The sequence below is a fragment of the Apteryx rowi genome, unplaced genomic scaffold (assembly GCF_003343035.1).
Source record: "Apteryx rowi isolate R43461 unplaced genomic scaffold, aptRow1 scaffold_198, whole genome shotgun sequence".
NCBI classification, from domain to species: domain Eukaryota; kingdom Metazoa; phylum Chordata; class Aves; order Apterygiformes; family Apterygidae; genus Apteryx; species Apteryx rowi.
The window spans coordinates 218,627-244,487 of record NW_020448285.1 but is presented as its reverse complement, the minus strand read 5'-3'; the positions used below and the strand labels follow the sequence as shown (position 1 = coordinate 244,487).

At 34.0% G+C, this 25,861-nt stretch overlaps 1 protein-coding gene across 1 annotated transcript in view; it reads right to left on the bottom strand.

Annotated features, from left to right (window-relative positions):
• The window catches only part of NRCAM (neuronal cell adhesion molecule), a 66,829-nt gene that overhangs the window by 14,317 nt on the left and 26,651 nt on the right, over nt 1–25,861 (bottom strand). Inside the window, exons 14-25 of the mRNA XM_026063001.1 lie at nt 25,553–25,677; nt 24,655–24,684; nt 23,192–23,293; nt 20,888–21,085; nt 20,709–20,779; nt 19,611–19,836; nt 19,188–19,303; nt 16,657–16,861; nt 16,326–16,448; nt 14,990–15,166; nt 4,254–4,379; nt 3,009–3,161 (exon numbers count right to left, since the gene is read on the bottom strand). Coding sequence (XP_025918786.1) covers nt 3,009–3,161; nt 4,254–4,379; nt 14,990–15,166; nt 16,326–16,448; nt 16,657–16,861; nt 19,188–19,303; nt 19,611–19,836; nt 20,709–20,779; nt 20,888–21,085; nt 23,192–23,293; nt 24,655–24,684; nt 25,553–25,677 — 1,652 coding nt within the window. The remainder of the gene's footprint in view (nt 1–3,008; nt 3,162–4,253; nt 4,380–14,989; nt 15,167–16,325; nt 16,449–16,656; nt 16,862–19,187; nt 19,304–19,610; nt 19,837–20,708; nt 20,780–20,887; nt 21,086–23,191; nt 23,294–24,654; nt 24,685–25,552; nt 25,678–25,861) is intronic.

The window sequence follows — 25,861 nt, the reverse complement described above, 5'->3', positions numbered from 1 at the left end:
CATGTTTCACCCAGATCTGCTAGGGAAGGTCTCTGGGCCTGTGTCCACTGAAGTGGTGGGGACAATACATAGATACCTGTACTCGCAGAAACATGAAAGTCTCAGAGCCCCATAAAGATTTTCACCTCTCCTTACAGAAGATGCATCTTTAAGTGAAGGCTCATGGCAACATGTCACAGAGAACCTATTTTCAATGGAGCATTGACTGTTTTCTAGCCCCAAGTTCTGATGATACAGCACAAACTCTCTTCCCCTTCCAAAACATGGGGGATGACTATTGGGAAGAGTCCCTGGCTGGGGCTGTCCTTTAAACTACCTGGGCCTTGTTTGGCAGACAGCTGACTGGCACTGGGCCGGCAAGCACAGTAACAATAAAATATAACAATATTCATTTACGGGCCAGAATTTAAACCCCTTTCTCAGTCTCACTTTATTTATTAGTAAAGACAGAGACTGAGATTGAGCTAGCTTGGAAACATGAGCTCTGTATGACCCTAGATTCCTGAGGATTTTCCATGGGCTGTATGAAAACTAAAAGTACCTGTGACATTTGGAGATAGTATCTGCTCTCCATTCCATATGGAAGACCAATGCTTATTCCATAGAAGTACTGGGCTAAAATTAACTCTTTACTTTGTTGCCTGTTTTTGGTTTTATTGAGCACAGGTATGATTTGATTTGCAGTTAAATAGATAATAAATGAATGTGTTTGGTTATTATAGGATTACATTTAGGAGATTTCCCAGCTTTTGGTAAAGACTATGCTTTCTGATATTTGAGAAATTGTTTCTTATATGCCTGACAATTTAAACCATTTTTGCATAAAAATGTCTAGAAGTTTTTTATATATGTGTGTATGTATATATAAAGGCGATCTTAAAAGACAAAATCACAAAGGCAATGTTCCTATGAACTATAAATCAAATTAATACAAATTCTTGTTTCCACATTAAGGTTAAAATTATTTTGATTTTTGCAAATGTGCATTTATAATAAGGCATTAAAGGTTGTATAATAAATACTATAGCAAGACGTAAAAGCACATTTAACATTCAAATGTATTAAGAAGTAGCATTGAGCAAAACAACCCATGCGTAAAATAGGCAAGACAGATGGGAAAGAGTAAAGATGAAAACTTACTTATGCAGCTTTCTGTATTCTTTAACTTATTGCATATCCAGTAGGAAAGGGTTTCTAAAGCCTATAGAACCCAGTGCTACTTTAAAAACAGCAAAACATTTCCTGTTTACTCTAAACAAATTATCTGCTTCAGGCAGAAAGACATTTACTTTTGGTGAACGCAGAAGCTGCTAATGCAGGAGTCAATGCAATAAACTATACTGGTATGCTCAAAAAATAAAACCACACACTATGAAGATGCTCTATAGGAATGCTTGCTAAAGAAAAAGTTGCGATAAAAGCCTCATATACTACATCTTGCAGTTTCCTTCCTTATTAGAATTCCTTCCTAACTAGAATATGGACACATTTAATATTCCAGTATTTTACTCTTTCGTCCATTTTATTTTTTCCCAGTGTTTAACAGCTTTGATCTAGGCTACAGTGAGACACAACATTTTTGTGTAAGAAATATGCTATGTATATCACTAGGGTAGGAATCACAGCGCTGTGCATTGAACCTTTCCTTGATCAAGATCAGAAAAGACTACCTTTAAACTCCCTTCTTCCTTAACCACTCAAGGATATAAGACAAGGCAACTGATTGATTCAGAAGTACCTACAGGGCTGCTTATCTACTGACTCAGTATTTTTTGTTCAGCAAGGTGCTTCTGGGAAAGTCTCCATTCTGCTTGTTTTGAATTACACTACAGTCTTGATCCTTTGCTTACTGCCACTTTGGGCTTTGGATGTATATTTGCATGAAGTTTTACATATCTGCTTTTATACCTTAGCTGTTCTAGGCATAAACAACCTCTGTATTTAGCCCATACATACTTGCTTGGCATTATTATTCGGTACCATATTTTCAAAGCTTTCCTATAGGAACATGATACACTGAACAGAAATGGAATGAAACAAAGCAAAAAATTATGATTTTAGAAAGCATTCACTTTCAAACTGACATGTTCAATATTATTCATTATTATTATTGTCTGATAATAATTTCATATTGTTCAGGCATATTTTCATATTTAAACTACTTTCTTAAATCATAACATTCTGTATTTGGTGAGGCTACTGCTAAATAACTATGCATGGGCCAAAATGCTTGGAATGAGCAGAAGTGGCTAGCAAACAGGCAACAAATGATAACAGCTAACCAAGAAAATGCTTTGTTGGCAACAACATATTCAGCATAACATCAAAAAACTTCCAATAAATCCCCTTCTTAGAGTTAAATGAACAAGTATCACTAATTTGCTTATGAACACATGACTGTTGCACCCTTTCTTTCAATGACTGTTGAATTATTTTTCTATGGAAAATATACATAAAGAATTTAAAACAGTCTTCCTGATTCACAGCAGGCAGTTTGTGAAATGAAAACTTACATGAAACCGGTATATGACAGGAAAAGACACATTTATAATTAGAAATCCCTTAACAGTAGTTTAAATAGATTACATGAAACATAAGATTGAATCTGCACTTCTGATTATGCAAACATTTTAGATCAGATTTTTGTACTGAAAGTATACATTATTTACATACAGCAGTCTTATTATATTAATTAAAATATAAAGTGGAAGCAAATGAAATCGTTTATCTCCAGTGCACAGCACACAGACAGAGTGTGAGCAGTGAGTATCTTGCCCCTAATATAAATAACAGACGAGTGAGTTGAAAGGATGAAAGCATTCCTAACCTATACAATAAATGTGCTGGCATTTCTAGCAATTTATAAAATAGTTCAACGTTGCTCTAAAAAAAGAACTTACATAGATGTTAGCTACAACATCTCCTTGCTGGAACTAGTTCAGGATTATTTCAGCACGTGGTCTATCACAATTCTGACTATGACACAGAACTGGTATGGTGTGCCTCACCTGGACCTGTCTCAAACACATCCTCTGAACTCTTAAAACCAGACAGGCCCTCAGCACCAACCCGGACTTTATATGCTGTTCCTGGTGTTAAACCCTTTAACACAAAGAAGCTTCGAGAACCATTTACAATTTCTTTTTTCCAATCTTCTTTGCCTACAAAAATTTCAGGAAAACAACATATTGGAATTTTAGTTTTCTATGTGTTACTGAAAGTTTCTAGACAAGATACTATCAACAGTTAGTTGACTAAACTATTAATTTGCTGAAAGAAGTAACTACTCTCTCAAAAATAATAAAATCTTATATAAAATTACAACTGAATAATATATTGCATGCAATATCAAGAAGACATTGTACATGAATTATGAGAACTATTTTAGACATTTGTTCCATTGTACTATAGAAATACTATTTTCATCTATTTTCTTTAAAACCTTATTGAATTTTCAATTATAGTAAACATGAAAATAGATTTTAATCACTTAATTAGATTATGATTCTAGTGGTTAGTCAATATTTACTTGGTTGACGAGTTCTACTTTAAAATTTGAACACATCGTATTTCCTGAACATTCTCTTGCGTCTTTTTCTAATAGAGTCTCAGCTGCTTCTTTGAACAATATCCAGAAAAAAGCATTTATATTCCAATTCTCAGACTGACCATCTTTAGTCATGATTTTAGAAAGACAGTGTATTTGAACAGAAGTATCTTGGTTTTATTAACTAACCTGCTGTGTTTTAATGATTACTAGGAGTAAAATAAAAAAGGTATTATCAAAGATTGAAAACTATATTTTTATATGAATAAAAGTATGTAAGTTCATTGATATCTTTTTAAAGTTTAATTTGCTCTTTTATTTATTTATTTTTCCCTGAATTGGACAAAATTTAAGAGAACCATTATATCCTGTTTTAATAATAAGTAATCATATTTTCATACATGTAATCACTGTATGATAAACAACTTAGAGCAATTTGGGTTTTTAGAAGTTCATGTTCAAAATAGTTGAAACAATACTACAAAGGAACAAAGACTGATTTTCTATCTAAGCATTAGATAGCTGCTAAACATTCATGTTTATTATAATGAAAATTATTTGATCTCCCAATAAAATTAACAAAATAATTCTTTTAGACATTTAAGAGCTATCACAAACACTGTATCAATTTAGGACCACATCTACTACTAAAATATTTGAAAATATATCTGAACACTTAGAATAATTTAATGAAATGACTTCTTACTGCCTGCTACACCATATTCAACATAAAAGTTCGCATGATCTGGTCCCTCATACTCCCAACTGATATTGGCATAGGTCTCAGCAGCAGCTGTTGTAACATTTCTGATCCTTGGATAAAGTGGTTGCACTGAATACACAATAGAAAAACAAAGCAGAATATGAAATTGTGACTTCATATACAAAAAAAATTGAATTTAAGAATCTACTATGCTAATTTAGACCATATTCAGGGAAAGTATAGTATATTCATCATTGTTTCTGTTTTGGGAAATTAGTTACTAAATTAGCATATATGGTAGTGGAATCATAAGCAGTTATTATAATATGAAATTAGAAAGTAGAATCTCTGTACTCTACTGAGCATGCCCTAATTCACCAAGATTGCCAAAGACTTAAAAATACCTAATTGCCAAAATCCTGGAAAATATTATTTCTATTTATCTCAAAGTAAAATGCATACAGCTGAAAACTGAAAATATTCTAAGGGTAATAGGAAATGGTAGGAGAGAAGGGAGGTATAAAGGAGGTACACTCCTCTCTTTATTCCAAGTGTCACTGAACGGACTTCAAATGCCTCAACTGCAAGCCCTTTACAGGATTTTGTCTCTATTGTATTGGTAATGATAAAAAAGGAACACAATACCCTTATAGAATGTTGGACGGACAGTATGCATGACTGGGGAGGTTGCAAAAAGGGTTTCTGAATATCCTTCACCATCAGAGATAGTAGGAAAGAAAAAATAGAGAGTAAAAACACTTTACATCAGAAAGTAACATTTAAATAACACAGTAAGGCCTTACCTGTTAAGTGAATAACACATGCACACTCTACGTTCATGCAGGATTCAATCAGTTTTACTTGTTAAAATATGAAATGGCTAAGTGATACACGTGTATTTGAAAACGAACTGAATTTTGTGTGTACTTTTACAGAACACTCCTGAAATTAGCTTCATTAACATTAGGGATTCACTGAACCTTAAACAGACATTCTTCTGCCCATCAATGGCTCCCTCAAACCTAAGGATACCAAATTTACTCCTTGCATGTTTTAGTTTTGGCAAAGAAATCATAAACCACTTTGAAGGGCAAGTGGTCTTTGGATAGACACTATATTCAGAGGAGGAAGGGGTCAACTAGCCATAGAATTTTACTTCTTGGCTCCAGAAAACCAGTTAAAACAGGATAACTCTAAAACCTCTAAAGGGTTACTAATGTTACGGTTCTTTGTGTGGTAAGAATTTTTTCTCTTAACCCACATTTTCAAATCTCCATTTATTCCAGAGAGTATTTTTGGTGCTCAGGCTCCAGTACCTGCAGCAAGTATCAGAATGTTAATTCAAATCTCAGTCAAACATGGAAACTGAGAAAGTGATGATAAATCTAGACCACTTTTATTTATTAAATATATTTATTAAAGACAGAGGCAATCACAGGCCCAGAATTTCCAAGGGTCACTTTTACTCATACTTTTCAGATATAAATAAAAGGACCTTGTGATTGATATGAGTGATGTCACTGAGAAAATATTAGCATTTTCAAAGCTGTATTTTGAAGATTAGAATTCTCAACTAAGATTGCTTAAATCCTTTCTCAGAAAAAAGGGCATATATTTTTATTAAATACCTGATTACTGAATTAGACTATGAAAAACTGATCTGAGTGTCAAAAACCTCAGGTACAGATAACTACACTGCTAATGTAGCCAATGATTAAAGAAACAAAACAAAACTTGAAAAAGTTTGAGTTATGACAAGGTAAAATTAATAAAAATAACAAAATTAATTTTGAATAGATTGAGTTTGTGATGATCCTCTTTCATCTTGTTGATGAAAGCTTATCTTAAAAAGTAGTAGTAGGAAAATATTTGGAAAGCTAGTATCAAAATATTCTGACTTGTAGGATGCAAACCACTGGAATGCAAAAAGCTATGTATTTTAAGGTACTATGGCTTATTAACACTTTCTTTCAACAGCAGTATTTTACACAAATATGTGCAATGTCCATATCTCTGAAAAGCCTAATATTACTGAAAATAGATTTTAATAGTCCGGTGCAGATATGAAGGGGATGTTCCTCAAAGAACAAGGCATAAAATTAATTTTTAATGGAAGTGCCACATTACTGTAGCACTGTTTGCACCTGACATTTCTATCCTGCTAAAAAAATATCTTTTCAGTTGGAAATCACATCAAAAATGCTTTCCAAAGGACCACAAAACATCAGAGGTGAAATGCTCGCCTTAGTAAAGTCAAATAACAGAATTCCAGTGGCTTCATCTATACTAGAAAATAAAGCAGGAGAGGGCTTGTTCTCAAGGCAAGTGGTGCTGCACAGTTGGTATCCATGTGGTTAAATTATTTTCTTCTCAAAACAAGATGACCTTGTTCACATGGCTGACAGGAAATAGTTCCAAATTAGATTCAAAGAGATTGGTAAGATAAAAAAATCTGTATATAATACACTGAAACAAAGTAAATAATAGTACAATGCCGAGAAAACTATAATTTCTTAGTCTTTTAAAAAAAGACATAAATAATGCAAATTCCATCCATTCTCCTGAAAATGTATTCTAGCAATTACAAATTTTCACAACAGCAGTTTTTTATCTTCACACATGCATCAAATTTTTCTTCTTAACTTCATCCCATTAATACAGATTGAAATGTTGAATGAGAACTAAATTTACTATTCCCACATTTGAAGTTTATGTCATTAAAGTGTTTTTAGTCTGTTATTCATTGTAGGTAAGTTGTGCTTATATGCTTTACATATCAGCCTAAATGCCTTTCACCAACACAAAATACTAAAGAATATATTTATTTATTTATTCTCTAAAATGACCTCAGCAAAAATCAAATAGAAAACTGTAGATTTAAAATAAGCCATCGAGGTTACTAAGTCAACAACAAAAACGCTAAGAAATATCAGAGCCAGGGTTATCTATGGGGAATCTAATATGCAATCACATACAGTATGGCGGTGTTAGGGGATTAGATCCTACTTCTCTGTGGCACTTCAAGGTAGCGAGAGGAAAGAACAGCAACTTCTAAACTGAGAAGGGCACAGAGTCCAGGATCCTTCCTCATTTGCGCATGGGAACAGATGTAAGCTACAATCAGGATCTTAGTATTTTTTCTGTGCGAAGAAAACTACAGGTCTGTAATCTAAATATGACTTGTTCTGTTTTGTTTCATCAAATCATGTTTTCTCAAACCCATATTTTCCCATGTTTTGGTCTTCCACAAGACATAACTGACTCACAGCAAAACTGTAAGACTGATATTTGTCACCATTGTTAAAGTCAAAAGAAATTATTAGCCATAATGCAAGTCTTGCACAGCAAGGTCCCAGAACTCCATCTAACATCTCCCTCCACAAGCTCAGGCACTTGCGGATGAAGTAAACCACCTCATCTAGTGTGAAAGACTCCAAATGATACACAGCTTCTGATACCACTTGGCAAATTGCTTCAGCAAATAACTACCTTCCCTGGGAGAAACTGCATCTTATCTCCATCTTTCTTCTTTTAACTCAGATTTTTAGCTTCTTCTCTGATTAAACAGTTGTCTGCCAGATTAAATACCTACTAGCTAGTAATTTTCTTTCTGCTTAAATAAATGAATGTAACAAGTTGGCTCTGAAAATTATCTTCATTGTCTTGGTGTCTTAGTTTCCAAATCCTCTCAAGTGGATTTATGCTTACTTTTCTAAGTTGTACTCTTATCTGATTCTTACCAAGAGCTGTTTGCATAGTTATCTTTGTGTAATGTTTAGTCAAATTTAAGTTCTATTTTTTCTTATTGAAGACAGTACACCAAAGAATTTGATCAGCAGCACACCTGTTTTCAAAATCATCAATTTTGTTATTCTTCCTCTTTTTCACTACTAATTGGTCTAATTTTTCCAGCAGGCCTGGAAAGTTTTGTTTTTAAGTCTGTTGCACATGCCGTATTTGCAACATGAATTGTGACAAATATAACATGATAAGACATGGCTGATGGATCCTGAGGTGATGAAAGCCTAAAGTCAAAGTAGTTGTATTCAAAGTCTGTTGCAAATCTAGCCAGGCTCTTGCCTTCTCAACCTAATTACACCTCTGATTACAGATAACCTTTTCTTTCTTTGATATGTTTCCTAGCACTCCTCACAAATGCAACATGTAATCATCAGTTGGAAGAAACTCTCAGTGTGCAAGTGTCAGTTGTTTAAAGGGAGAAAAGCTTTGTGTCTGGGAGAAGTGCTTTTTTACCAGAAAAGCACTATGTTCTCTAGATTTGTAGCCATACAACAGTGCTGTGCAGCATTACTGACAAAAGATTGACTCTAAAAAAGGTGGGACTGGATTGTTAATAAATTACAATTTTTACAAAAAAAGATTCTTATCCAGCTACCTCCAGTAAATTAAGCTCCTTTAAGCATGCTATGATGCAATGCAAAATTTAGTTGGCATCTCTGAGTATGGTTTCCTTCTGGTAGTGAGATACATTATACAAGCATTTGCCAACTGTTGAGAAAGACACCTAGGTCCAAAGTAATGTTTTTCTTTTTTTTTTTAAATTAATTCCTGTGCTTCCTTAATGCTTTTTATATATTTAACCTTACATCCTTTCAGGAACAGTTCCTCCAAATAACACAGTTACACCTGGGCTGCAGATTCAACAGAATTTAGTAAGACATGACATGAGACATGACAGGATTTTAATAACAGGATACACTCTCTCTCAAGATTTAGTTTAACAGAACAGCAAATTAAATACTCTCTAAAGTGATTAAAACTTTAGCAAGTCTCATGGGATTCACCAGATCTCCATGAAGAATGGCAGGTAAGTGATAAGCACACATTCAAAGGATAGTGTCAAATGGAGAAAAACTCCAAAGAAATATACCATAAAGAATTAGCTGAAATACATATGTAAAGTGGAAAATAAATTCAAATGAAAAAAATACACAAGAAAAGATGAAGGAAAAGGTAACATATTCTGCCAGAATCTGCAAGACAAATAGAGAGGGATTTTGCTTTTGTTTGTTTACTTTTTAATCTACAACTTTTACATTACGAAATTCAGGCCTCAAGATAAAAACAAGAGCAAATTCCATTTGTTGGCATTAACAGATGGGTACTAGTCAACTCTGAGATTATGTAGGCCACTGCAGAGCATTCCTGTAGTGCAAAAACACAGAAGGAAAAGAAGAAATGCAATAAACAGTTTCACTGTTAAACATTTAAATTGGTATGGATTTTGCATGATGTCTACAAAGAGAAAGGTTTTTGCATGGAAGGAATTTTTACATAGAAATCGTCATAATTTTCTCTAGTCTAGCATCCCAAGCATCACCATTTTTCCCAGTAGATTTAAAGGAGAATGCAGTGGTTCTGCATAGCTGGCCATAGCAAGGGAATACCAGAGATGCATGATGGAGAAGTTCACAAAGACAGAGTGGCCGAAGGAGCAATGCAGAAGTACTATAATAACCTGAAAAAAGAAGGTTGAACTTGATAGAGAAAAATGTGGAGACACTACATAAAATGATTCAAAGAAGGAGGTAAAACAACATAATTGGCAGGGAAAATGGTTTGAAAAAGAGCATTTTGTATGGAACAAAGACAATTCAGATGATCATGTCTTCTACTAAGACATCGGAGGTATGAACTCAGCTGAGAATGATTTCTAGCCTATAGAAAAGAGTATGTATCATACGCTTGGAGATTCTGTCAAAAAAAGAGTAATTTCAAATGCATAAGATAGTACTTGAGTATTTTTTCATTGCAACAAAAGTATTTCTGTCAATAATTCTTAAGATATTATATGAAGATTGCAGACCAAAACAAGTACCATTTTGACTGGAAGTGCTTGTTTCAGTTAAAGGTAATTATGATTTCACGACTCTGTTTTAATTGCAGTTCAGAACTGCCAGTTATCATTGTCTGTGTGCGTACAGACTACAAGAAACTTCTTTCAAATAAAAACATGGACTATATAAAAAGGAAACTGAATACTGAAACAGGAGAGCTTGCTAAATGTACAGATTGGCATGTAATTATACAGGCATGACTCCCTACACTTCAGCTTACAAAAAACACCATAATGAACCCTTATGAACATTTATTTTAATCATATCTTTCATTTCTGCCACTGGTCTAATCTGCATTCTCTTCCTTCCTCTATAGTCCATTTAAAACTTGTGATGGAAGACAGTAGGAAAGACTTGACTCTAGCGATCACCCCAGTCAATTTTCAGCTGCCTCTATAATTATTTTATATATAATTAGCATCTTACTCCCCAATTTCTTCTCTCACAACTGTTGTCTCATGCTTGTTGTCAGACAGATGTCAATACATAATGGTAATATCAATGCATACTGCTTATACAATACTGGCTATAATGCATTACGTTTTACCTAGACCATTTTCAGACACATACATTTAGAATACAAGTTGCTAAAAGCACATTTTTTTAATCTGTAGTGTCATAATTTGAATGTCATGAGTCAGCATAGTATCACAGTGTTAGAAAAGGAAGTGTAAATTGGAGTATAAACGGTGCAACAGGGTAGCTTGCCCATGTTCAGTAGAATAGTATGTCTCACGATTTACTAATCTAGGCTTGCAGGAGGATGACATGAATCTCCCCTGTCCCATTAAGTTTCCCTGAAATGTAGAGCCTAAGAGAAGACCGAAACTCAATTCTTTGTCATTTGCCAAGACCACGGTATTTCTGTCATTTGATGCAATAGCTTTTCTAGTCCAAAGAACCTTTTGGTTAGGACAGTGGTCACCTTAAAGGAAGACAATAATTTCCTCCTCATCTTGTCCCCCATTTGCTGCAGTATTCTGTCCTTCTAAGTTTTATTCAAGGCACAAGAAAAAATGATTCCTTTGTCCAAACCTTTTATCCTTGTCCTCATATTCCACGTTTTCATCTAAAATGGTTATTTTACCATATGGGAAAAATGCAACAAAGCTTGCTTCTCCACTTACTGATCTAGAAAATTTTGGGATCTTTAGAAAAATTACCTACATCAGTGAGGTCATTATGATCAGACAAACTCAGCTAGGGCTAATGTTAAGAATGTCAAGTGTAGTAGTCAGCAGTCTTTGGTTATTTTATCATTTTTAAAGTAACAAAAGACTAGGTACACTGTGTGTGTGTTGGGGGGGGGAGGCACTTCTGTCTATACATATGGTGCCAAGAAACAGGGAATATACTTCAGGACTACAATCAGAATAGTGAGACACCATAAGATTCTTAGGAGTACTGTAATATTATTTGCTTCTGCGCTTTTTTTTACTCTAGGAAGCGAAATATATCTCAAGTACCATACCTAGTCCAAGTTTAAATGATTTGAATCCCTCCAGGACCTTGTGTCTAATATTTCTGATTGGCCATCTGTAGGCTTTCAGAGGCAGGCAGCCAGCAGATAACACCAGGTACAAAAATTTAGATTGAATTTTGGCTGTCTGAATCTGGATCCTATTGTCCTTCTACCCTCCAGAATGAATGAGCTCCAATTGTAAAAAGAAAGGATAATTGCATTGTTCTAGTAAGACCAGCCCTTCAAAAAGAAAAACTGAGATGATGTTTTTGATAGATTACAAAATAGTTGTGAATATCTAAATTTCATATTCTGTCTGGTGTGGCTTTGGGTCCACATTAATGAGAACTGATTATCAAGTGCTCTGCTGCACTTGACAGAGGAGAAAAATTCACTGTTGGATACGGCTTCTTCTTAAGTGGGCTGAGGATTTCTGTCTTCCAAACCCACCCACTCATGGGACCAAGTAATTTGGCACTTGATCTTGGTAATATGATCCTCCTTTTTCTTCCTGGTAGTCCCTGATCAGTAGTGAAATAGCTAATCATGCCGACATAAGTGACCACTGAGAACATTCATATGAAAACTGAAGCAACTCAGATGTCCTAACAGATGTCATGGCTTTGCTTCCGTTCTGTTTACTGTTACAAAGTTTTCATTGTGAATACAAGAGCTAGATACTTAAAGGAATACGTGAAAATTTTGAAAACATAAATGGAATGGAACCAAAAGAAGGCATCTGTTTAAGTCTTCAGAGAACCTAAAGCGACAGCTCTGAAACATAAGCTGCTCCAACTGATCTTACAAATAAGATGTTTTCTTCTAACGATGGACTGTGATACAGGTATAATTAGACCTCAGTTTCACACACAGAATCCATTTTTCCTTGCATGAGTTTTTATAGCTAGCTACAAATGATAAGAACTTAATTTTCATTTCTGTTATAATGTCCAGGACTACAAGCCAGTTTTATTGTTCTGTGCTGACCTGCCAGCTACCAGGGCTGATTAAAAAGCAGTAGGAAAGACTTGTCATTAAAATAAATCCACAACCTCATACACTTAGCAGAAATATATTAGAATATTCTGATATTAGAATGTCCTTATATACACATATAAATATGTATAAAATATATTTATACATTATAGATATATATATACACATACAGATATATACATATATACATACATGCATACATGTATAGTTTGACTTTGCTTATATGAAATTCTTTTATTCAAATTTATTGAAATTCTATTATTCAAAATACATAATAATCAAGTAGAAAAAATATGTATAATACAATTTATGCTGTCTCTTTCAAGTTTGTAAAAAAAAGTCATATGGGATACTTTCATGTACAGATATGAATTGAGATTTTTATAGTCTGAGAATCTGAAACATGGATGTTCATAGGTGTTAATGACACCTCTGTGGTAAAATGAGACATATATATCAAGACACCTTTCTGGTTTATAACTACTTAGAAGTCCTCAAGACTATCTTTGTTTCTCACAACGAAGTTATCAAAATGCATAAAAACTGTGTGCAAGAATATGAAGAATACCACATTTGACAAAAGAACTGCATCACAAAAAACTGAATATTACTAAAGTCAAGAAGAAAGATGATAATATGTTTCAATCAATGAAAAATTCTCAAGTGCACACTCACAACATTTGTGAACCTAAGAAAGAGAGCAGAAAATCATTTGCCTGTGTATTCAATTTGATATTTGAACTAAGAAGTACACAGACGGTGTTGTCAGTCATCTGTCTCCTATGCACGGTTGGCTTGTAAATCAAATAAATGTGATCAAATGGATAGCATTAATCAGCAGTGAAAACAAGAATGCACCTACTTCTTTAAAAAAAAAAAAAAGCACATGGCACAGGCAGTAAAAAAATATCCTTTGTAAAAGTGCCATTTTTTCCACCCTGACTAATCAGTGTTAGTGCTGCTGGACCCTGAATATTTATGACAATGACAAACATCTGTTAAATATTGAGAAATAATTAGACTTTAGTGAAGCAAAGCTAATGAATTCCCCTGGAACTTTGTGGCAAAATAAACAGATGAAAGGTATTAATAAGTATTTTGGATTTTTATCACAAATGTTTCCTCCCAGTACTGATTAATACTTTGTATACTAAAATGTAGTTCAAGATTTCCTCTCCTTACCACTGCAGTTTCCCCATTGGCAACACTGCAAAAAATCCACACATTAACAAATCATGCAATTTTATTTTACCTTTGCCTGCACCTACAGCAGGACGGAGAATACCAGCTTTAATGGAGGAAAATAAAAATAGGAACACTATATAATTAGATACAACACCAAAGGGAACATACATATATAATTTCATTATAAAACATAAAAGCATGCAGACTAAATAAAATGTACTAATTCAAATAAATTAGAAACAATACAAATATGCTGAACACTGACAGACTATTACAAGACAAAAAGTTAATATACATGCATTTATTAAATTTTATTTTCATGCTTGTTAAGATTCATGGTTTAAAATAAACAGTTCAAATACAACCTTAATATACTACTAGAGAATTGTATTGCATATCAACCCACCTATGGCAATTGCAATAAACCGCAATTTTACTAACCATAAAAAACACATGAAAAGATGGTAACAAAATAGGCTTTTAATATTAAGATGTGCAAATTCATAAAAAGCTAACCCCCCAAAATTTCCCCTTGAATTAAATTACTATTCTTGTATTGAATTTTCATATTTAAATAAATAACATCTTCAACAAAAGAACTGCCAAAATTTCAGATCTATAGTGGCTGCAAATATAAAAATGAACAGTGATAAAATCAAATACCAAAATTAAGATTCTTTAAACATCACACAATATCACCAGTTCCTTGAGGCCTTAGATGAAAAATTTATTACTGCAATGTCTCAAGTTATTGCCAGCTCTGTGGCAAAAGTTTAGACCTTACAAAAGCTATTGCATACTGCAAAAGAGAAATAATTTTCTCAACTAGACATAATGCTGCATCATTTCAGTATTTTTTTCTGTGACCAGAAGAGGTCCTTGAAGCAGAATAGATGAATGGAGGAAGACCACTTAAAATGTAAAGTTACATGAAACAAACTTTGAAAGTTTCTGGATACATTCTAGCCCAGAAAAGGCAGAGTCTTAGATTTTGTAAGTTTATATCAAATGAAGCGGTTTTATACCTCTTTTGTGCTTTCACTGCAGTAAAAAACCTTTGCACATCTTTTCTTAAAAACTATTTTAAATCTTTCATTAGCACACACTAAAGTTAAGAAAGCTCTAGAAAAACTTTTAATAGGGACTATTTCCTCAATGTACCAAAAAAGTAGTAATATTTTTAATAAAACTCAATTTTTTAAAACTCAGTGGATTTTCTTTATACATACCCATCTTACCTTCATCCATAATTGTTACTGCTTCCTCAGTTATCTGACTTCCTGATCCAACTGATGTTTGTGCATTAAAGTAAAACTTGTATCGTGTGCTGTAATTTAAATTTTTTAATATCAAGCTGCTCTCGTTGGCAGGAATTCTTATCTCTACCACAGGACCTAATTCATGTGTGTTGTTAACTGTTATTACAAGAAAAAAAAACACAGTTAGTTAGAAAAAATACCATTGTGTTTAATCAGGCTTCATCTTTTGTTTTTGTTTGCTTGCTGCATTGTTCATTTCAGATTATATGAATGATAATTTACAATTTCCAAAGAAAGTCATGTTTGGGGTAAATAGGATCTATGCAAGGGGCAAAAATTTAACATGGAGACAGGAAACACCTACATATTTTTTAAGTTCAAGTTCCACTCTTGTAAGAAATGTATGCTGAGAATGTCCAAAGGTATGTCAGCATTTGGACACATCTGAGAGCAAGTGTTCAGACACTGAACATCTGAATTTGAGATAACTGAGTCCACATCAGATCACCTGAACTAATACACTTTTGAAACACTGGTAATTAATGACTGTGAAGTAACTGCCTAAGAATAAATTCAGTATGTTTTGGAATAAAAATACTGACATGATTTCTATCTTATGCCAAAGAACATAGGAAGTTGGTAAGTGGGAAAAGAACAAACTGCCTTAACTTCGTCCATGTACAGGAGATTCACGATTTCAAGTGTCACTGCTGACAAATTTCTGGGCAGGGCAAGTAAACAGTGGCATGTGGATCCTAAGGAAATGACTAGCTGAATGGAAATAATGCACATTTTAATTTAACACTAGTACATTTCTGGTATTATTAAACAGTCCTGTGATCAAGGATTCTTATAAAACTACATTTATTAATTTTTGATTTGAAAATTAAAACACTATGAAAATTGGAGAAGCAGACAGCAATAGAACTGGATGTATTTTGTTCTACTTCTAATGGTATTTTCTTTGCAGTTAGAACATAAGCTTTACCGGTGGTAGCATCTTGCTTCTAACTTAGCTGTCAATTATATGTAGGACTTTACCTCCATTTTTCTGTGAAGCATGGTTTGAAAAAATGAAAGAAATAGAAAAATCCCAAACATGTATGTGAGCATGTGAGGTTTTCCAAAAGGGTCATCTATACTGTCAACATATTAATCTTTTCAAAATTAACCTCTACAATGCAAATTATAGAGGTATCATACCTTTTGCACATTATAAATATAATATAATCTTATATCTTTCTTCTTAATAAACAGATTACTATTTGGTAGGCATATAGTCCAAGACAGAGTTATAGATTTATTATTAACTTACTTGGCTGAAACTTCAGTATATATGATGTCAAAACACCATTTGGATGAGTAGGTGAACCCCACTCCAGAGTCAAAGAGTCCAAAGTTGGGTTAGTAATCTTCAAAAAGGAGGGTGAGCTGGGAACTTACAAGACGAATATATAGTAAATACAAAGTAGATGACAGATGACCTTAAAACAGCTCATGAATTATTAATTATTAATAATATGACTATATTAAGAAAGATTAATATTTTATGATTTCTAAGATGCAAAATCAGCAATTACATCCTTAGTGTTCTGTTTCTGAATATATCACACTTAAGTTTATTCTCTAGCTTTCTCATTTCATACCTCCTTCAGGGGTCTTAAATACTTTGTCTGGGCTTGCTGGTCCTTCTCCTTTACCATTAACAACTCTAACATTTAGCTTGTAAGAACTATAGGGCTCCAGTCCGGGCAACATTCCAAAAGTCTTGTTTCCCCTGAAAGTCAGGATCTTTTTTTCTACATGCCTCCTACTCCTTCTGGATAGACTGTGCACTTTCCAGTAGTAAACCTAAAGACAAGAGAAAATCTATAATGAGCATAGAGGTGTTTCAATTTTGCAAACTAAAAATTCCATGAATATCCATGAATCATAGGCAGGAACAACTGAAATTTTAATAAGCTCAGGTAAAAGCAGCATAGACCTTTGCAGCTCCAGAAACAGACCTTGTCCAGAAATGGCCATGTCTACATAACTGGATGAAAATTAGCACTTGCCAGTTCCGCTTATGATCAAAGTCAGTTTGACACAAGTTCTGGTTTGAAGCTGCATTAGTACCTGACAGTTCTCATGCTAGCAAGTCCATCTGAGAGGTAGGATTTATTCATACTGTCTGTTCTTGCACTAAGGTGTCTACACAGCTTCTAAAGCTACCTGCACTCTGCTGCCTTGTTATGCAAATAGATGTCATGCACCTGGCCATGCAGATATATTCCCTGTGATGTGGAAGCCAAGTTGACATTCTTAAATGTGAAAGAACCAAAATGATTTCTCTAGGCTGGAAAAACAGGCAAGTTATGAAAGGACTCTGATGTTACAATTATGGAATGATAGGCAGGAAGACTATTCTGCTTTTATATGATCACAATATCAGAGTACAAAGCTGACTGATTTCAGTGTCCATTTTGCTGATTCAGTTTCTTAGAAACTCACAAGTAATTACTGGAACCTCCTTGATTATCCTCTCTTTACCACTCAGTATCCCTACTGTAACTTTTGGAAAGACATTAGCAGTTGTCTCTAAAAAGACTTGTCTTACTCCTAGAAATGTCACTCTCAAATACACCATTATTCATTTTTCACAGGACAATTTTTTGCACACATGATTACACACTAAAACTGATAAAGTAATATAAATTGGTAAAACCCTGGCTCCATTTAGGCCAACTGCTTGTGTCTATGACTTTTTTTGTATTATTAATGATCTTTAACAGAAATTTGGTGATCTGGATTATGGGCATTAGCATTGCTGTAACAGGACTAAAAATAAGCATTAATTTCACTAAATTCTAATTCTTTGATCCTCGCATATATATGTTCTTTTGGTTGCCCATTTGTATATGTAACACTAGGTTGATATGATAGTCTAACAGACCTAATAAATCCTTTTTCTCAGCAGGGTTTATTATCTAGGGCAGAGCACCACGCTAACTACAAATACTTATGACAGCTCATACAGAACCAGCTAAGTATCTCTCATGGCAATATTTTGTGCCAGGTAAGTGACATCTACATACCAGGAGCTCACGTTCATTTGGTAACCAGATGTTATGCGCTCAAGTTTGGATTCAACATAACTGCACTCCAGAATGCTAGTCTTCCATCTTAGGACATACATTTCTTTTCCTCTAAATGAGGCCTTGCATTTAAACAGAAATAGTCCAAAATAGGCTGTCTTATAAAGTAACCTAGTTCAGCCTGTATAACTGATCTGTATGGTTGGAACATATTTATTAGTACACTCGCAGAGTAGAGAAGTAACTATACTATATTTTCTTCTATTGTTGCAAATGCAGTCACAGCATTCTCGCATTCCACCTTCCCCTCCGCAACAAGTCTACCATGCTCCCGCAGTTTCCACTCCTGAATTTCCTCAGCTGGGCTTCTAGTGCAACCTCTGAAGCAAATTGTGCTGTCAGATTTTCTCTGATCTCCCAAGGACAGAAGTTCCCCAGTTTCTTACCCCGCAGTCCTTCTGTCTCCCATTCTCTATTAATTGCAGCCTTTTGTTTCCAATGTAGCCTTCTCAGTTATCATCAAAGCCAGCACATTACCTTACACTAAACTTCTTTCAATTATACATACATTCCAAATTTCCTGCAATTTCCTACCATTCCCTCTTTTAAACTGAGCTTTTTCCTAGCCTCCAAAAAGACAAAACATCCAGCATCAGCTAGTAAGTGGCTAGTTAGTCACAATTAAAGATATGGTTAATCATACAATGGCAAAAGATGAGTAAACTTGACATTCAATAGCAGTAGACCCAGAAGGGATTCCTGCAGAAACTATTTCTCCTCATCCTCTAAATATCTTTTTGGAAAAAGATCTGTAATACTATCATCGTTTTTTAATCTATATAATGTGTTCCAAATTAACTGCAAGCACATCCGTTTTTCTTCAAGAACAATATCACAGAAGACTAATACTGCAAGGGTGAAAATTTGCAGAACTTTAAATGAATCTTATCAGTGTTGTTGCTCTTGGCAGCAAAACTTAGCTCATCAGAAAGCAAGAAGAATCCTCTTAGATATCAGTTACATCAATATGGATACAATTGCATATATTAGAGTGATCTGTTTTAATAAATGAGGAACATAAAGCTTCTGGTTGTACTTACTTTGTACCCTTGAAGATGCCCTCGGACAGTTTTTAGTGGAACTGGATCCCAATGCACCTTTGCTAATGTGCTGTTAAGAACATGAACCTGCACATTGCCTGGAGCAACCATTGGCACTGCGGGGAAAGGATGTAACAAATACCTAGTTAGCAATCAACACCATAGGAATATACTTTTTCAGAAAGACTCCTTGCATTCCATTCAAGGAGTAGTTTAAAATGTTGTTCCTGTTTGTTAAACAGTTGACCTCAGGATTAATAGTGCAGTGTTTTATAAAGCCTTATTATCTTCAAATTACTTCAATTTAATTTAAAAAGTATCTACTATCCCCCATTTTCAATATTTCAATATTTTAAAATCCCATTTAGGTTATGTATTTAGTTGCTTTTTATTAGTAAAATTGAGTCAATCTAGGAAACTTACAGTCTTCCCCTGAATGTCCAATCACCTCTGAAGGCTCTGGAGCATATCCCAGGTCATTTAAAGCCTGTACTTTTATCTCATAGGGAACAAAAGTTGGTGTACCAGACACAATATACTTAGATACATTTGCAACTATAACAGAAGTCCATTCATCATCAAAATCTTTCTGACGCCAGCTGACTTTGTACTGAAGCCCTGGTCCATTGGACTGAAAACCTTTTAAAGACTGAAACGAAAAGAATAAATGAAATTGTTTTAAAACTACTTTGAAGCATCTGAAAAATCTAAAGTCACAAAGGAAATCTTTTTTACAATTTTACTGAAAATTTATCACTATATTCTATGACTGAGAAACACTGTTGAAATTCCCAAGCTATACTATTTAATCTTGACATGAATATAGTTCAGTTGCTTTTCATTCATTAGTAAAAATCCTGTAGAATGGTTTGAATAGGAGACTAGCTAATCACCATGCAACCATACAGCACAATTTCTGTATAAATATTTTGTTTTCAAATATTTCTTCAGAAGTTAAAGAAGGAAATACAGACCTATACCAATTCCTTATAAACCATGTTCCCTAGAGAATGTTTCTTGCCTGGGCTGGAAGATTGGTTTATGTGACTCTCATGAGTTCCTGTCATGATGGTAAGGACAAGACACAGACATAAGAGTCTGTAGCGGAAGAATGCACAATAATTTAGTTTATCACAAAAGTTGAGAGAAGAATTAGGATTTACATTGGAATTCATTCTAAACATGAGTCTACTTGAGATAAACCATAATGTACACATTCAAGATTTTCTGCACAGGCAGCAAAACATCCTGTATTACCAAATTAATGACTTGTCCTGGAGAAAATAATAATCACTCAATGAAAATACAGCACCTTGAAAAAAATATTTTCTTTGATAATACATTCAGCTTTTCCCTGAAAGTGAAGAAAGGGAAATATCTGGATTTTTATTCTTTTTCAAAAATATTTCCAACAAGAAACAAATATAGCTTATCATGGGGTATTCACAGTTACATCATTACTTCTCTAAAAAAATGCTACTCACAGACTTAAAACCAAAAAACCCCCAAGCCCAAGCTTACCTCCCATGTTATCACCAAATTATCAGGTTCTGAGCCTATCCCTTGTACATTAGAAGGATTTTCATCAGGGTCTAAAAATTAAATATTTACATGTGAAAAGGATGACTTCTGTGTGTGTTCCAAGCAAAATCAATGCCATTCAAAGTATAAATCATTCACAAATGGGAATACTTATTTACTTGCAGCTTTTGTCAGGTATTGCTCAGATGGTTCACTTGGCTGACTTCTACCGATCTCATTGACTGCTATCACACGGAATGAGTAGTTGACGTATGGAGACAGCTTCAACTGTGCTGTTGTCTGAGTTCCAGGAACTTCTGTCTGGTAATGCCATACCCCTGGTTCATGCAGTCCATCTTCATATTCAATAACAAAATCTATGAACAAAAATTGAATCCGATTTTATGTCAAAATTTCCAATACATTCCGAGATGCGCATAGTCATTTTTAAATGAGCTAATCAGAGAGGAACAACCTAATCAACTTTTTTTAAACATGGAAATTGAAATCCAAGAACACAAAACTCACCCAAAATCTACAGTGGGGATCTCAAAAGTAGTGCCTAAACAGAAATGTAATAGAAACACTCTTATTTTTATTATTAAGTATTCTTACTAGTGTAGCTGTCAGGTAACACACAAGAGCTCTCTCAGGTACTGGATTTAAATGCAAGAGGAACATGGAACTATCACAATAGGAAAGTGGGACAAGTTTGGAATTTTGATGTAAAAGTAATCTCTGGCAGACAGGTATATTGCTCTTAATTGTACGAAGCTGACAATAAAGTATCTGTACAATATTAAAACTATCTAACTCTTCCATTTTCCCCAGTAAGATCAGTTTAGCAAAAAACTATTTAAAGCCAAGAACCAATAATTGAGGGAGGTTTTTGAGTGCAATCTTCAGTATTTTCAAATTAAACCAAGGGGTGTATGCACAGCAACTAAATTTCCTGTGAGTTCTCGGTGTGAACTCCACTACGATTGCTGTCAGGGCCTTGTGCTTCACCCCTACAGGGTATATAACCTCAGGGATAAATAGGTTTGTAGAACCCCAAAAAGAAGACCATTATCAAAGGAAAAAGGACATTTTCTTCACCTGTGAAACAGCCATAAGAGCCTCCTGTTCTTAGATATATGCGACAAAACTTCTGAAACCCTTAACAAGAGTTAGTAGGCTACAGTAAAGAAAAGGGAGAGGAATGCGTAGTCTAAGTACATTCCACGTAACCTTAAGTTCTGATATTTCAACTTTAGACCAGCATCAAATGTCTCTGTGCTATGTTGAAAATCTTGCCCTATCTCATTTATAGATATGGACAAGAAGCCAGAATAAGACTTAGAATATATCCTCTTTGCACTACTAAGGTAATTATGAAGGGCTTCTTGAAATTGCTTTTAGAAGAAAACTGATAGTACTATTTAGAAATAATATTCATCTAGCAGTGATCTACAACTATCTGAGGATCCAAGATGTCTAACTAGTACTAAGTATAGGCTTCCGGGCTTAAAGCTGGAAGATTTAATCCTGATCTAAGTGCAAGGAAAGAGGGAGAACTGGCCCCAAATTACTGTCTGAGTTATAGTTGTTGCTCGGTGCTCACAGATAAAGGTTTTGGGATACAGTGCTTTCTTGATGAGACTCTTCATTGAAAGGTTATATATTTTATATTTAAAAAAAAAATAGGACAAGCACCATCAAAATTTTCATTACTGTTTTTTGCTTCCCTTGTAACTGTCATTCTGCCTGCAACTGTGGAAGAACAATTCATATGATACTTCAAAGAAAAATTTTCTACCTGAGCTTTCAGAGAAATTCTAGCATGTGAACTTTATTAACTGTGTAAAGGGATCATTCATTGCGAAGTGCTATCCTTGAGTCTTGACCCGTACTTTGAAGTGATAACAGCAGCAGCAAGAGGCTTACTTTTGAAGCAAATCTCTTTCTTGCAGGCACTCAAGGAATCACAAAGCAACTGGAATTGTATTGTAATTAAAAACAGCATTATTTAATAGGAAATGTTCAATTTCCAAATTTATTTTTCAGAGTGTAAGACAATATCTCACTTCCAGAAAAGCTCTGACATGAGCCAACACCACCTAGTATCATCTCTTATGAAGAGATCTCTTTCTCCTTCAAAAGCATATAGAAGTAACTTTTTATCCACTGAACAAGTTTACTCGGTATGTATTCATAAGACTCGACCTTGTCAGAAAGAGCCCATATCAGTGTCAACTTCTATGTTAACAGCTGGCTAGCACAGTTTTTTGGATCAAAACCCCAGCTCTTAGGGCAGTAAATAAATCTTTCTGCTTGACCATATAGTAGAGAACATTCAGTAAATTTTTGTTATGTAAATAAATGCCAAGTGTAGTGAACGAATTTGCCATTCTTACATGCTGCATACAATATTTATCTCAGAACTCTTTGGAATCTAAGAACAGTTAATTTAACGCTTTTACAATAAATACAGACAAACATACTTGTAATTGGACTGTTATTTTCATCTCCTGGTATCCACGAGAGTTCTATGCTTCTTTCAAGCTGACCTGTCAATTCCAAATCAAAGGGTGGATTTGGCCGAGCTGTAAATCAAATGAACACAAAGTAAATACTCAGACCAGAATATGTAGTTTCTTCTTCAAAACAATCCTTGTATTCAAATCAAAATGTTTAAAATAATATAGCAATGCAGATCTACTTTAATTATGTAAGTATGATTTAATGACCATTAGCATGCAATTGTTAGAAAATGCAGAAGAACTGATGTAACTGGAAACCTATTAACGTATTATTAACTTAAAAACAAGAATCTATGTTTGATTTTATCTACATCTGATTGAATTGTAATGAGAAGCAAAGAAATATGAAATGCATGTTTAGTGAATGAGTGGTAATCTACTGCAACTAAAAATAATTAATAAAACATGGAAAATAAAGAAGCACTGACATGAAAGAAGCTGTTCAGAATCCCTACAAATATTTTGCATGTGAATTCAAAACAAATACAGTGCAAATAGAAACTGATTGCTAGTCACTGAGCAATTTATTTTTTGCTGTACTTTTTAAGAACCCTGAAATATCAAAGGAGCTGTTAATGTACATTCTCATCATGCATAAAGATATAAATGTCCATTCCAAATTGCTGAAAATAATTATATGAATTGTTACTCAATATCAAGACTAATGAGTAGGTTCATTTAAATACACATAAGCATTTCCACTGAACATGATAGAACTTATATAAATGTGCCCAAGTTACTCATACTTTAAAGTGTTTTCAGAATCAGGCATATTATGTTGTAACTTCAAATGCAAATTCAGAAAAATGTCGTCAAATTAAAGACTGTATGTGGCCAAGAGATTTTTTTTTTTTTCATAGAGTAACTTTAATTTAAAAATCTGCATCAGAAACTTCATCAGGCACAAACTGACTGGGCAATACAGTCCTAACCACTTCTAGAGTGAAGTAAAATGAAGCCAAACTATGAAATAAAGTACATCACACCTATAAAGTTGTCTTTGAAGGCGGTGGAAAAATATACCATAATTTGGAGGGTGCAAGATCTTTCATAGTGAATTAGCTTTCAACCAAGATGTGAATTTACCTTTGGAATCTTTTTTTTCATTTATTATATAACTAATTTGCATTACAGTGTTCAACATGAAAAAAACCCCACACTGCAACCAACCTTAATTAAAAATAATTGAACTCTGCAAATTATTTATTTGCTAAAATACAAAGCTTTGATTCTACAGTTCCAAAGTCTAGTACTCCAGTAGTTGGAACAGTTGGTAAAACGGAATGATACCCCCCCACACACACACACATACACACAGAAACACAGAGGAAAAAAAAGGGAAAAAAAGATGTTGCAGTTTGCAATAGGCAAATGAGAAATATGTCTTTCAGATGATGTAGAAAGAGAACTTTGCATTAGTTTACCGTAAATGATAGCTGGAGTTGGGGGAGCAGCTGAAAAGAACATTAATATAAACGGTTTAATCAGTTAGTAGCCAAAGAAACAGAATATTGCAGGTAGTTAAAGACTACAATTAATAGAGAAGAAAATATATTTACAGTAAATGGTTGACTTTAAAACATATACTGGTAATTTTTCACTGAAAAGTGATACAAATATTAATATTTTATCCAATTTCTTTAATAAAATAAATAAAGTAACAATCTTGTAAAAACTTGTAAATAAATATTAAATGTTTGACGTATGTCATTCTTGAATAGGTATAAGATCCCAATATAATTTTAAAACACAAGTGTACTTGACTTCAACGTTTAGGTTGAACTTTGGTTCAGCTTAACTTCATTAGGTAAGAATCACACAGAACATTATTCAAGACTATTACCAATTGTGAGCAGGAGCAAAGTAACACATTTTACAGCCATTTGCAATGATAAAAACTTAACAGAGGACTAATTTACAAAGGAAATCCTTGAAAAATCCTATTATCAAGCATGCCCAGTCTTTCTGAAGCAGAATTTAGTAGCCAACAAGGTTCTTGTGATAACCTGTTTATGTTCAAATATTCTGCAATATTTGATCCACTGTGTTAGCTAGGTAGGATATAAATAAAAACCTATACAGCATGAAACTGAATGTGTTATCTGAACCGTTTTATAAGTTGCTGATTCAATGGTGAACTTGAGAGCAAGACTACTCTTTTTTTTTTTTATCTGAAATGCATACAAAGTGGTGAAATTTCCTTTGTCCTATCCTAGCTACTGAAACTGTGTTTGTGTTTTTCATTTTAGATCTAATACTGTTTTCAAATTTAACAGAAATTAAACACAATTCTGCTATTATAAAGTTTTAGAGTATTCTTACCAACAACAGTAAGCACAGCACTTGCTGAAACACTGTCCAGAGTGGTATTAATTATGCAAGTATACGTTCCATCATCTTCATCAGTTACATTCATAATGGTCAGGTTGTCTTTACCAACTAGAAACCTGTAAATACAATAAATTCAGCCACTAATTTTTCAATAACTGGTACTTTTATAAGAAACTTGCACAAAAATATTGTCAACTCCCCTGTACTTGTGTATTTCAGCAAATATCTAGAGATGAATGTAAGCTATGGAACTATGTCAGCCTTTTCTGCATTGCTATTAAACATCTTCCCACAGTAATT